The 12,876-nt window shown below is 42.5% G+C and overlaps 1 protein-coding gene across 1 annotated transcript in view; it reads left to right on the top strand.

The window, feature by feature from the left end:
- The first annotated feature begins 7,765 nt into the window (after window positions 1-7,765).
- Window positions 7,766-12,876, top strand: part of VWA3B (von Willebrand factor A domain containing 3B) — a 64,168-nt gene continuing 59,057 nt past the window's right edge. Inside the window, 3 exon segments of the mRNA XM_074930246.1 lie at window positions 7,766-7,845; window positions 9,662-9,748; window positions 11,296-11,517. Coding sequence (XP_074786347.1) covers window positions 9,709-9,748; window positions 11,296-11,517 — 262 coding nt within the window. The 5' untranslated portion in view covers window positions 7,766-7,845; window positions 9,662-9,708.

Here is a 12,876-nt window from a genome sequence, read left to right as displayed (position 1 = left end):
GAACCTAATGTAATTCATATAATGTGAAAAGACTGCATATCTGTCAATGAAGAGAAAGCCAATCCTTAAATATTCTTCTACATTTTGCAAATTATGCACTCAATATTTTTTCTATACAAAATAACTGTCCCGTGTACATCCTGCTCGGTAAAGAACTGTAATCTATGATATATTTCTTTTGGCCAAATGACCCTTGGCATGAATGAACGTAGAGTAATTCATTTATTGTTCAAACACTAGGTCTTGGTATAAGCACAGTGACTGGGTGTAAATGTTGCTTTCAGGATCGATGTTTATCATCTCTCAGTGACTGTTGTTGGACCAATGCTGCCTTTACAAATGGAAACAAATCTTTTTTTAACCCTTTTAAAGGCCAGGCTTGCAATTGCAGTTTAAAATTTAGGAGTCAGGTTTGAGACCTTTCCTTTTGGCACATAAACCCCAGCAGCTCGAGTTTGGCAGAGCTGCAAGGCCCTCAGCCCTGCTGTCAGCCCCATCTCCCCTGCTGCCTTATGCAGAGTTGGTGCAGATGTAAAAGGTGGGAGCACAGCAAATGGTGGCCCCTGCTCTGCCACAAGCTCTCTGTTATCTGTGTGCAGACCGCTGCATCTGAAAGCAGGCTCCTCTCTCACTGAGACACCTGAAGGTGCGTCTGTCTTGGCTGCTAGCACAGGTCTGAGCCTGCTGGAAGGACCACACCCGCTCATCATTCATATCATTTCTAAAGTTGGAGCGACCACAAATGTTTCCTACTTGGCAGAGGTGCAAGCTGGCATGCTCAGCCTGGGTGGCCAGAGCATACGTGGGTACGGGGAGAAGACTACCCATCTCTCTCCCCCAGTTTATCGAGGAGGGTAGATGACTAACTTTGATTAATCACCCATTTCATAGATGACTGAAGTCACATGAGGCAAATGCCTGTCTGTGGGCCTAAGTCACAAACAGCATGCCACCTGCAATTTTCATCTCCAGTTATCCCTTTTGATAACACCACGATACTATACATGAAAGAAATATTATTTATCTTAAATAAATTTTCAAGCCCTTTGCTGTACGTTTAATGGTTGAAGAGCAGCTGAGTGCAGATCAACTTTACCTAAAATGGAAAAAGCTGCTTTCACAGCTGTCCGTAGTAAAATACCCAACCTGGTCTATACTGGAGCAGCTTACAGATACAGGGTTTTCATTTGTACACTGAAGTGTTGAATTTATTGTACATAATACTATATACCTTGCAGAACAGTAGTGGGATGTTTTGGGGCAGCTCCTGTTACTCTGCATTCCCCAACTCTGTCTCCTGCTGTGCTTACTTTCATCTGTAGCTCCCTTCTGCTCACCCTCATGATGCCTCCACCTGCAGCAGTAATTGCTTCAGGGACTTCGAGCTTATTTTCCTCAGTTGGTGCCTCTCTTACCTCACCCTTGCTGTAGTTTTGGCAGTAATACAATAATATTACAATATCTCTTGTCTAGGCTTGATTTGAAATCTTGACATAACCACTTTGATTTGCTGTTGCAGTGAAGTTCCTCTGCTATCTGTTATACAAGATGGGCAACGTATTTTATCTTTGTTTTTAACAATTAGTGTTCTTTTTTCTGGCATTCCCAACATTCCCTGCTCTCAGTCACTGTAACAAGGATTTCTAGTGAAGGCATATTTCTCTATAGAAGGCAGACAACATGACAGAAATATATGTGATACCCTGGGCAAGCACTTAAGAAAATAAAATGCAATGACAGAATTCCTTATGCATGCACTAATCATTTGATTTGAGTATGAATGGTAGGGTCACAGCACAGCTAGATTACTGTGGATGCAGTGTGGCTCTAGATATTTATAAATAAAACAGCCTGACTTTCATAAAGGCTGTTTTCATTATACATGAATGTTCTTTCAGTTGGATTCAGCCTCTAGATACTATCAAAAAATTGCTTCCAACCTGGCTGGAATCCCAGGGACTCTGATGCCTCTTGATGACTTTGTTATACATGACCTGTCTCTACCCTTTCACACCAGATGCTGCCAGAAAGATTTCAGTGTTTTTGATGACACTCATTTTATTTACACAATTGTCATTTATTACTGAACCAACACTAAATCTGTTGGTTTCCACAAACCACTGCACAGCTCATCACTGTTGCTCCCTTGTGCTTATGATAAACCAAACCTTCCCTTACTGGAGAATGCTGTTCGTTCTCCATCTTGCCTTGGAAGAACGAACTTTTAACTATGGCTTACCCTAGTGTATTCAGCTTTCTGAGTTACTTACTAGCTTTTAAACATTTCTGCAGAATATTTGTTAGATTTTTGAACTCTTCTGGCACCCAAACAATTGAAGCATCTTTAGTATAAATTTCTGTAGCTATGTGTATATGAGCTGTGCCCCAAATGTCTCTCCACGTTCAATGTTTTTATGATGCTGTAAAATGAATGTTTGAACCCAAAGCAAATTTTAATAAATATTTTACTTGCTTTTATTTCAAATGCTCCATTGAAAATTTCCTCTCCAGTGCAAATTAATCTCCTTATTCATTCCTTCTCTCACTCGTTCCCTCTCTCCATTTATGCCTCTTTATCATCTTTAATTTTATATCTTGCATTTAGTATTTTTGCATTCCTACTCCTACGTACAGATGAATGGGCAGGACCTTCTTGGTCACTTTGGTCCCTTGTATATCAGCCTCTAACTTTTAAGCTGTTCATGTCTCACCAATATTCCAGCTTTAAGTCTGTTCCAGGTTTTCGCTGTTCCCATATTTAAGAACTTTGTTCTGTTTTCTAAACTGGAATTATTAATGGCTAGCTTAGGCTCCTTCATTTACCTGTTGTACTAGCACTGGGGAAAAATACCAACCCACCTTACTTTCTACCTTTTGTTCTATATGCTTCCCAGCCTCTTTACCTGTTCTGGCTTTCCCCATTCCTCACTAAACTGTTTCTAGACTACCAGTACCTATGATGTTCAAAGTACTTTCCAGATCTTCTAGGGTGGATATACCCTGTCCTGGGGGTTCACAACCCAAAGGATCTTAGTGGGCAGATGTTAGTGGAGGCAGGCAGGGACTTTCTACTCATGTTAACTAGAATCACCCTGTGGCAGAAAGACAGAGATGGAGAGAGCTACCACAGAAAATGAGACAATTCGTCACTGGAATAAGAAACCAGTTTCCTTCCTTCCACTCTCCTTAAAAAGAACCCCTTGGTTCAAGGACAAGCTGTAAACACGAGTGACTTCCAGAAAGGGGAAGAAGGACATCACTGGTGATGGACTTGGGGAAGAACAAGAGCTGTGAGACCCTCTCCTTTATTTGCTGAGGACAGGAAGCACTTCCATACAGCTTGTGCCTCATACTCCTGCTTTCATTATAGTCTCTCCAGCATGGGCACAGTGCCTGCTAGCATGCTTTTGTGCTTGTGCAAAGAGCCTACCTGGAAAAAAAAAAAAATCATGTGATATAGGTAAGGCAATATCACCTCAGGGCAGTGAGGAATCAGCAGCGTTTGTACCTTTCATCCTCTGTTCTCTAAGACACAAACACTGTGGGGGTACCAGGGAGTGGCAAACCTTGATGTGCAGTGCCTGTCTTAAACACAGAGGTCATGGAGCACTGCTACCTTTTTAAAAAATTTTTGTATTTTAAATTCTGATCGATCTGTTATGCACCATTCCAAGTAGCATCGCTTCTTCAGTGAGGGGCTCACCTCCATTAGTACATGGTCATGCTACATGTGGTAACTGGAAGACAGAAATTTGCAGGGATGAAGAAGTTTCCGTTTAATCCTCTCAGTTTGCTTCTAGCTAAGTATAGATCTAAAAAAAAAAGTAAAAAGAAGAGTTAAAAAAAGCCACAGAATGGTATGTGCATCTTCTACAACCATCCTTGTTGCAAAACTGCACATGGCAGATTTGGGAAGCAGCAGAGAATGATTATGTAGAGAAGACATGCACAACTCAAAAACACGGGTGGTCTGTTGAAGACAAGCAGTTTCTGTCTTCCGTTGGAAACATGACTCTCTTTCCTCAAGGCCTGAAACCAGGTTTTTAAACATGGGCACTAGACATTCATATGAGATGCCCAGCTTTTTATTATTATTCTAGGGCTAACAGTTTAGTCCTACAGCTATTACAGTTTGGTTAGACCTATGTGCAGTGACATCAGCCTCCTATTCCCATGCTTTCCTCCTCCAGTCCAGTGCTCCCACTGCATGGGACTTAACGGTTTATCCAGCACATACAATTTGTTATGCAGATTGTGGGGCAAGAGGTAAAAGGCCCCTATACACATCACTTCCACCATGCCAGTTCAGCCCTTCCTCATTTTCCTATTATGCGTATCCACCTCTTTAACATGGATCCCACTTCTACGGCTTGAATTCTTACTTCTCCCTGACATTCCACATGAGTCACATACCCCTTAGCTCCCCTCCTGCGTCTAGCTTTTCCCCCTAAAGATTTAGCTTATCCCCATTTGCCCTTTCTCATGCCTCCCTTCATCCTCCGCTCTCCTACTACACAGTGCTTAATTTCTCATTTCATGCCACCTCACCCCTACAATATCCTCACCCCAAAGTGTGATTACTTCTTTCTAAGTTCACATTAGGCAATAAATCAGTCACAGGCTGTAAGCTGCACAGTTCTGACATGCAGAACTTAAAGAATATCTTAAAAACCCAAAGGAACAATTTAAGTAATGTCTAGAAACTTAAAACAAACTTATTTGGATAAATGTACGGTGCAATGCTGTACAGATGCGAATGAGCCTGCCCTAAATCCAGCTCTCCTGCCCAATGCTCTGTCTTGCATCGTTTGCCTACCTTCTAGGCAGGAACAGGCAAAATCCCACACTCGTGTGGCTATACTACTGCTGATAGCTCTTCTACGGTTCGCTTATTTACCTCTGACTTTTGCAGACATACTATGACGAAATCTTTTTAGGAGGTTCTTGAAGGGTGAAAACAACATACACATGAAAGGAGTATTTAAAGTTTTTCACTTCTTTGACTTTCTTCTTGTGCCTTTTATATTCTGCTTGTGCTGATAAACCAGTTTTTAGGTGTCCACATTTTGGTTTTAGACAATCACTGTAAACAATGTGTCTAGTAAGGACAGCACTAACTCAGCTTCAATCCAGCTTGCTTTTGTTTTTTTCCTTACCCCTTGCGACTGATTCCTGTCTCTCTTTGAGAGGGCGTCAACAGGAAGCATGGCATCTCAGGGCAGGATGTGTGACAGTGTTAAGCTTCCTGGTGAAGCTCCATTCTTTGTACTATCATAGCCATAAGCATCAGTGCCATTAAGTATCCTTACTTACTTAATATAGTGTACTTACTTAATATACTTACACTTAAGTATCACTATAAGTGACTGCCTCTTTCTTAATACAATAGCAGTTAGATTAGGTGCATCATGTAAAATGCTTTGCATGGTTAAAGAAATTTTGCAAACTTATGTTAAATGTGGTTTAATTATTAAAAAAAGAGAATATGCTAAAGAGTTGGGATTTTTTGAATGGAACACAGGAAAAGAGTGGGTTATGTTTTTATTTTGGTTGAAAAAGAATCATCATAAAAACCAAGCCAACAGTTTCATGTTGCAAGCGCCACTATAGAGGAATGCTGACAATGCTGATTTTTAGCCATAAGAAAAGGTGATCAAATACATTTATTGATAAATTAAATATTCTAGAGTCAGGACACAGTCATGCTTGCTAATGCAATCTCAGGCCTGCATTGCAATACATTTTCTAATGAATGACATAATAACATGCTTTCCACCCATCAGTATCACTTCATCATTCAGCTTAAAGGTCAGATGACAGAATGGCTCAAGATTTATTTTTATCATCCTTGTACAAGGAGTGAACTCCCACTTCCCAGTTACTTAGATCCCCGCCTCCTTTATTATTCAGCCTCGCCTCATGCAGCAGGCAGCATCTGGAGAATACATTCCTCATTTTCTGCATGAGTTGCAGGGTGGACAGTGGCCAAAACAGGGCTTCCACATGAACAAGGAATAATGTTTATTTGATGTGCAGAGAGCATTTTATTTTCCTAAGAACTTTACCTAAGAGACCACAGCCAGTTGATGGCAAAGCCTGTGGGAGCTAGAAGTAGCTTTGCATTTGCCAGCCTTTGCCCCTGGGCTTGTCAGGCGGTTGTACAAGCCCTGTAATTCAAAGAATTATAAGGAATGTTTTCTTGCAACACTTTTTCTTTAGCATAGCCAAGCCTAGAGTGAAGGTTTCTGGCAGACTCTATGCATAGAAATTTACAGCACATATAATCACTTTTAAAAAAACCTCCTAATTACTACATTTAGAGACATTTAGGCATGAGAATAGATGGACTTGATCTGCATAGTGCAGAAAAAACTACCTGAGTGAGGCTGTTTGGGTGTTTGAGAAAAAAATTCTGTTGCTGGAAGCAGCAAAACAAATCAGGAGATTGACTAGTTTGAGTTCTGGGCATCTACTTATAAATCCATGACAAGACAAATTTTAAAAGCTCCCCCCCCCCTAATATGGGTCTCTAAAGAAGCTTGTGCTATAGCAGTTGTGGTGTTCGAGAGAGATCATTCAGTACCTACTATTTTTAATGATATGATGGGTAACTGTTTCTGTGAAATAATCTGAGAAATAAATGCCATTTCTATACCTCAGGGGAAGAATTGTGCAATCCTGAATGATTTTCCATGCCTAGGCTAGTCTTTAAACCCTTGGTTCCAACTGTACAAGAAGCTGGAGCTCCGGAAAGCCACACTCCCATCCCAACCACATGCCTTATAAGGGACTTTTCTTTGCTATCCAACTTTTCTTTGTTTACCAAGCCACCTCAGAGGGCTGAAGCAAATGCTTTGGTGTTCCGCAGGATGGCCCTGTGCCTGCCTGCAGGTGTGTGTTTCCATCTGAACATCAACATGTAGATAAAACTGACCTGCTGATCCTATAAAGCAACCGATCTTTTATTACTTTGTGATTATGTAGTAAACCAAAGCAAAACAGAGAAAGTGCAGAGCTCAGCACTATCTGTTTCCTAGCTAGAAACTATGCTTACAAATACTTTCTGTAAGGATAGTTTTTGCATACAAATTTGCAGCCCAAATACTGCAAATACAAACCTGGGTTTCTGGCTGTCTGACATCAGCGGGAGTTTTTTAATATCGAGGTTTATGATGCACATCTTTTTGTATATTTTATTACGCTGGAATAAGTTTTAGTTAGGCTCCTCCAGGAGCATGGCAATTCCCCGCGGTGTGTATTGTTCCTCTGACTTACGCAAAGGACACACGGCTGCTCTTAGTATAAATATCGTCAACGGCTAAGTCTAAATTAAGAATTAGCAAGACTAGAAGACTCGGATCCAGTATATACAGATTCTGTGACTCGTGTGTTTTTGATTCCCGAAGAAATGAACGCACGTCGTTGTTGTGCCGTCTGTTGACAATGAATTTATTCCGCGTTTACGCTCCCGCACAGCGGCCCCGCGTCGAAGCCTTCGCCCACCCCCTTCGCGGCCCTTGGGCAGCTCTGCCCCTCGCTCTTCCTCCTCCCTCCCTGCGGGGGGCGCAGGCCCGGCGGCCGCGGGGTGAGGTGCGGCCCTGCTGCAGCAACCGGGCGGTCTCCGCGACAACCGCGTCTCAGGGAGGGCGGCGGCGGCGGCGGCGGCGCGGGGCCGCAGGCAGGCTCGGGGGTGTGACGCCGACCGTAGCCCTTCACCCCAGAGGCCTCGGCTTCCCTTTCGTGCCCGTTTCCGTGCAGTGTATCCGGGGACACGGTCGGTTACCTCAGGTGGCGGCTGTGAGGGTGGCTGCGAGGGCACAGCGCGGCTATCGCTGGCCAACGCTGGTGAGTGACATGCTGTGCCTCACCCTGGGTGCCCCCGGTGGCCAGTCAGGCCTTGTCCCGCGCTCCCGCTCTTGCTCAGGCCCTGCCGTGGTTTTGCTGTGACAGCCTCTGCCCCGTTTCTACAGCATGCCCTCCGCACGCCTTTTGACTGGGGTTTGGTGCTTCGGGTGGCGTGGGGCTGCTTCTGGGGCTGTGATGGGTGTGGGCTTTCCCGAGGCGTTCCCGTGTGTGAGGGACAGCCTGGTCGTATGGCCTCTGCAAACACTGCCTGCCACATCTGTTAAAACCCAAAGCGTGTGGTGGGTGAAGGTTTTAGCAGACTGTTTGCTCTGGCCAGAGCGGAAGGGTAAAGGTGCCCAGATGAACTCCCGTTTACCTTTTGAAAATAAACCTGTTTTGATTCAGACTTTGGGCTGAAGGTTATCCTGGGTGAACTCGCCTTACCAAGACTTGAGGTAAACTCACTGTTTCCGTTGGAAGTTGCTTTGTCTCCTTTCAAATGCTCCTTCACATACAGTGCCAGCATTTCATGTCCAGGTGCTGGAGGCTAATACAAGGGAAAACCTGTCGCCACACTCCTGGGCATCTGGCACCTGGGATTTGTTCTCTGATGCAGGCTGCTGCTTGAAATGTCTCGGCTATTACCGTGAGAGTGCTGCGGCACTATTTCTTCAGCCTGAGAGAGAAATGGCACAAGTCTGGTGGCTCACTATGGCCTTTTGCTATGGGCATCGTCTGCCATGGCTCCCCTATGGCAAGGGTTTCATTTTACTGCACTGACACCAAGTCCAGGTTAGTCAGGGGTTGTGCTACAGAGGAGCATTTTCTGCACAATGCCTGGAGTGTTAGGGTGCAGAACAGAGTCCTGGTTTTTTGAAGTCCTCCCTGCTGTTCACACTGTTCATGTCTTTCTGCATGAGCAGGACAAAGACTGGAATGGTTTATATATTTCCAGACAGATATTTAAACCCATACAAGAGGAATAAATAGCCTTTTCAGTTCTGCAATGAAGAAAGAGGGATGAAGCTAAGTCTTTGGATTATTATTTTATTCCCTTTTTGCTTTTCCCATAGGAAAAAATGCTTGATGACAATAGCTAGCAGTTGGCCTGCTAGTGATTCATAAATATCCCTCATTCATTTGTCTTATTTATTAAAAGAACCAAGTAAATGGTGAAACACCATGTCTCAAAGGAATACACTCAGCCAGTATATTCTACCTTGCTTTGTCTGGCATTTTGTTTTCTATTTATATGTTGTGTCTTATTCACAGTTGAGCCTTATACCACATACATGTACATGTATACAGACATAATTCTTTTTCTTTGTGAATCATCTTGTAGTCTTATAGGCAAAGTTATGAATCTCTTCACAAAATTTTGTCTCAGATACTCCCAGGTTTAGTCATAAACTGGATTATAGCAAAGGTAAGGTATAATGCAAAGCAATAATAGAATATAATACAACTGACTGACAGCAGGCCAAAACATCACACTCATTTTTCTAGCATATCTGTGTCAAAACTTCCACACTGGCTCTTTTTTGTGATAATTTAGAGGGAAGGATGGGAAACCATATTACCAATTTCCCACTTTCCCATTTCTGAGTATGAGGCTCCCTGTCGAATCTGACTTCAGCCTTTCTTGACATAGGGAGTAGCTATCCTTTTTTGTTTATAATATTATTTTCCTTGAGGAAAATCTTGATCTCGACCTTCTGCAGTTTATTATTGGCTGGGCCTGTGAAGCTGGTCTCCAGTTCATATTGACCTGTTCATGGCAATATTTTAATTTTTTTTAAACATAATAATTCCTCAGGATTTTAAGAAGAAAGCAAAGAGGAGCTGCCAATCAAGAGATCTATCATGACTGGCAATCCCTGTAAGAGACTTGCCTGGAGTGACTGTGAGTATTTCAGGACTATTTTTTGCATAGATTCCATGTTTTCCTGGATAACTTCCAGTTTAATTTGCAGCACTGTGGTGTGCATGCTGTTAGCTGTGTACAAGCCATTCTGAAGCTGTGCCACTCTCACCTGTGCTGTATATGGGATGCTGTGCTGGCCCTTCTGCATTTTCAGAGGAGGAAACGGAATATAAATAGTTCAAATATAATAAATATATAAACGGAATATAAAAAGCTCAAACAGCTGCAAACCTTCACCTATCTCTCTCTAGAGTTAACATCTGTCACTGCTGCTTCTGTATTGAGTGGAGGAGGAGGGCTGGTAAAATGCCAGCCTCTACAGGCGTGCCAGCCCAGCCCCCTGCTCATAGGACTGACGGCTATGAAAGAGCTGGTGCCAGTCTGCATCATATAGAAGCCTACTGACACTGAAGGATTATTTCTGAAGATAATAGTCTAATTTCCTTTATGTATTTTTTACTGAGGAACAGTCTATCTAATGAATCTTTGTAACTAGGTCAGTTATTGTAGTATTTGATCTTAGCAGAGAGTTCTGACCAGTTTGATCCAATGCACTACATTTACAGCCAGCTTACAGTAGATGGGCAGTGGAGGACTGGGATACTCCAGATAATGTCAATACTGGGGAAAATGGACAGAAATTTCAAAAGTTCACAGAAAGTAAACTTAGATACAGCAAGGATATTTAGTCAACTAGAGCCAGCTTAGCTCATGCAGAGTATTTTGGGAATGAACAGGAAATACCAAAGTCCTCCTAGAACCTCTGTGCTGAGGAACAGAAGCATTACTGTTGTCATCACTTCCATTTCTGCCTCAGCCACTCCAGACTCTGGGCTGTCTCTGCTGCCAGTTGCAAATGAAACTAGCCCAGCCAACTATACATCAGTGCAGAGATACGTTTGTTGTTCTGTAGAATTTACAGTGAAACTGGACCTTCCTGACCATGATTTCCTGTGTGTGCACATGATCCATCACAGCCTGGAGCAGATACTGTCAGAACCATCATTTACACTTGAGGTGAATGATGTGAGGAGAGGGAGTGTCACCAGCCTTGCAATAAAATCAGTATCTGCTGCAGGTGCTGTTACTGCTTATGGTAGGAGTTCAACATACAGTTGTTAAGAAATCCTTTTCTATTGCATAATGCTTCTAATCTGTATGACAATCTTTGAATGCCTGTTATGAGTTCTGATTCCCAAGACTTAGGAAAGGTGCCTTAGGAGCTGGAAGAATTGCCATTTAGCAAATTTGACTTAGATTCAGGGCTTGGATTTCACCGTAAGAGACACATTTTCTTTGATAAGTTGAAGGTAAATGTCCATGGATGAATAAAAAGACGTAACAACAGGTAGATGGGTAGGACTGAGAGCAGCTTTCCAGATTAAGAACTTTGTTCACTATAACAAAAGAAAATGAGATGAGCAATATGTGTACAGAGTACCATGGAATTACAGGTAAAGGAGACAATTCAGTTGAATCATTTGGTTAAAGTATAAATGTGTGTCCCTCATTTCTCTTTGCAACAGATGCCTTTGATTCACAGCACAGACAAGATCCTGAAGATTCCCACAAGGCGCACAAGAAGAAATTTTTAAAAGAGAAGGAAAGGAGACTGTCAGTGAGTCAGTGGGACACAGATATACAACCCCTCATTTCATCTTCTAAATGGCTTCAGCTTCACGGGCTCAAAAGAAACAAATTGTCCCTATCCCAGATTTTGTCACAGATTGGATTCCAGCACAGGAAAGGTACAAAATAAATCAATAATAGAATAATAATAATAAACCCCCTGACTTTGAATAGTCTCTAGGGTCAGACTCATTTTGCACCCCAGTGTACACAGCAGATATTTTCATGTTGTCTCTTATCTTAATAATAATGGAAAAAGGGGAAGCTATATCCACAGTTGCTGACATTGCCAGTGCAGAGAAGTGAGGAACCCCATCTCCTTTTGATCTGAGAAGGGCTTTCCTTACTCAACTGTACCATTGTTTTACCCTAGGCCCCAGTTCAAATCTCTCCAATTTAGCTCAAACTAGCAAATAACTCATGCTGCTGAGGCTGTTAGTTGTTTTCCTGAAAATAACACACCATAAGATCTCTTGTCCATTTTAAGATGGCAAATGTAATGTATGCCAGCCATAATCTGTGATCTACTAGCTGACCATCAAGGCTAGCTAACCTGTTTGGGAATAGTATATTATTTCCAGGGATCCAGCTTTAAGGAAGCTGTTAAATTTGATTAGAATTCAGGCTGCTTTTCGTGCAAAGTCAGGCTGTAGAAAAATGTTCCTTTGCAGTTATCTGACAGCTGGAGGGGAAGAGTTTGCTAATAATTATTAATCACTGCCATAATAGCGCTTTGCAGAGCATGGTAAGATATTCTTTTCTTTGAACAGCTTGCCTCCTGAGAAGTAGGAATTGTAATGTATTGCGATTGTTCTTGGTTGCATAATTTAAGATTTTGGCTGGCTTGTGTCCATGGGGCATTCAAAGATCAACGGTGCAGATCCTGCAATCCTGTATGCTGTAGATGAAGAAGAAGCAGTTAAGCAGGGTTAATGTTGTTACAGTGTAATGTTAGGAGCAGAATGTACTAGTTTAGCAGGACAGCATGCTGTACAGAATAGCTGCTTTGTGACGTTAAATATTCCCACCCCTGGTGTTTTCCTATCAGTGGAGATCCTGTAGAAGATTTCTAGCTACTGAAAGAGCAGAGTGCAACCTTTTCCTGAGTTGCACCCACTTCTGCACCTGTTTAGTTGTGTAAGAGGACAGCATTATCTGTACCAGATTTTGTATTTTGTTTGATGGACAAATATTTGCAAGTCCTGTTGTGAGGTAAATGGATAATACAGAAGTTTAATTGCCTAAACCTTTCTTTTACTAAAGTCCCCTGTAGCTTTTTGGCCTATGAACAATTGAATGTGTTTTTTTTCCCCTGTTCAGACTAAACTGGCAGGGAGTAGCAAGAACAGGGCTGCTTCAAGGCAGGTAAATGAGCCAGGAGCCAAATGGGACCACAGCCTGGGCAGTGCCCTCACTGACCAGGATGCAGCTCTGAAGCATCTAAGCACCACAGGGTGCTGCTAACAGTGTCACAGACA

The sequence above is a fragment of the Athene noctua genome, chromosome 1, assembly GCF_965140245.1.
Source record: "Athene noctua chromosome 1, bAthNoc1.hap1.1, whole genome shotgun sequence".
NCBI lineage: Eukaryota > Metazoa > Chordata > Aves > Strigiformes > Strigidae > Athene > Athene noctua.
This window is presented reverse-complemented; position numbering and strand designations above follow the sequence as displayed.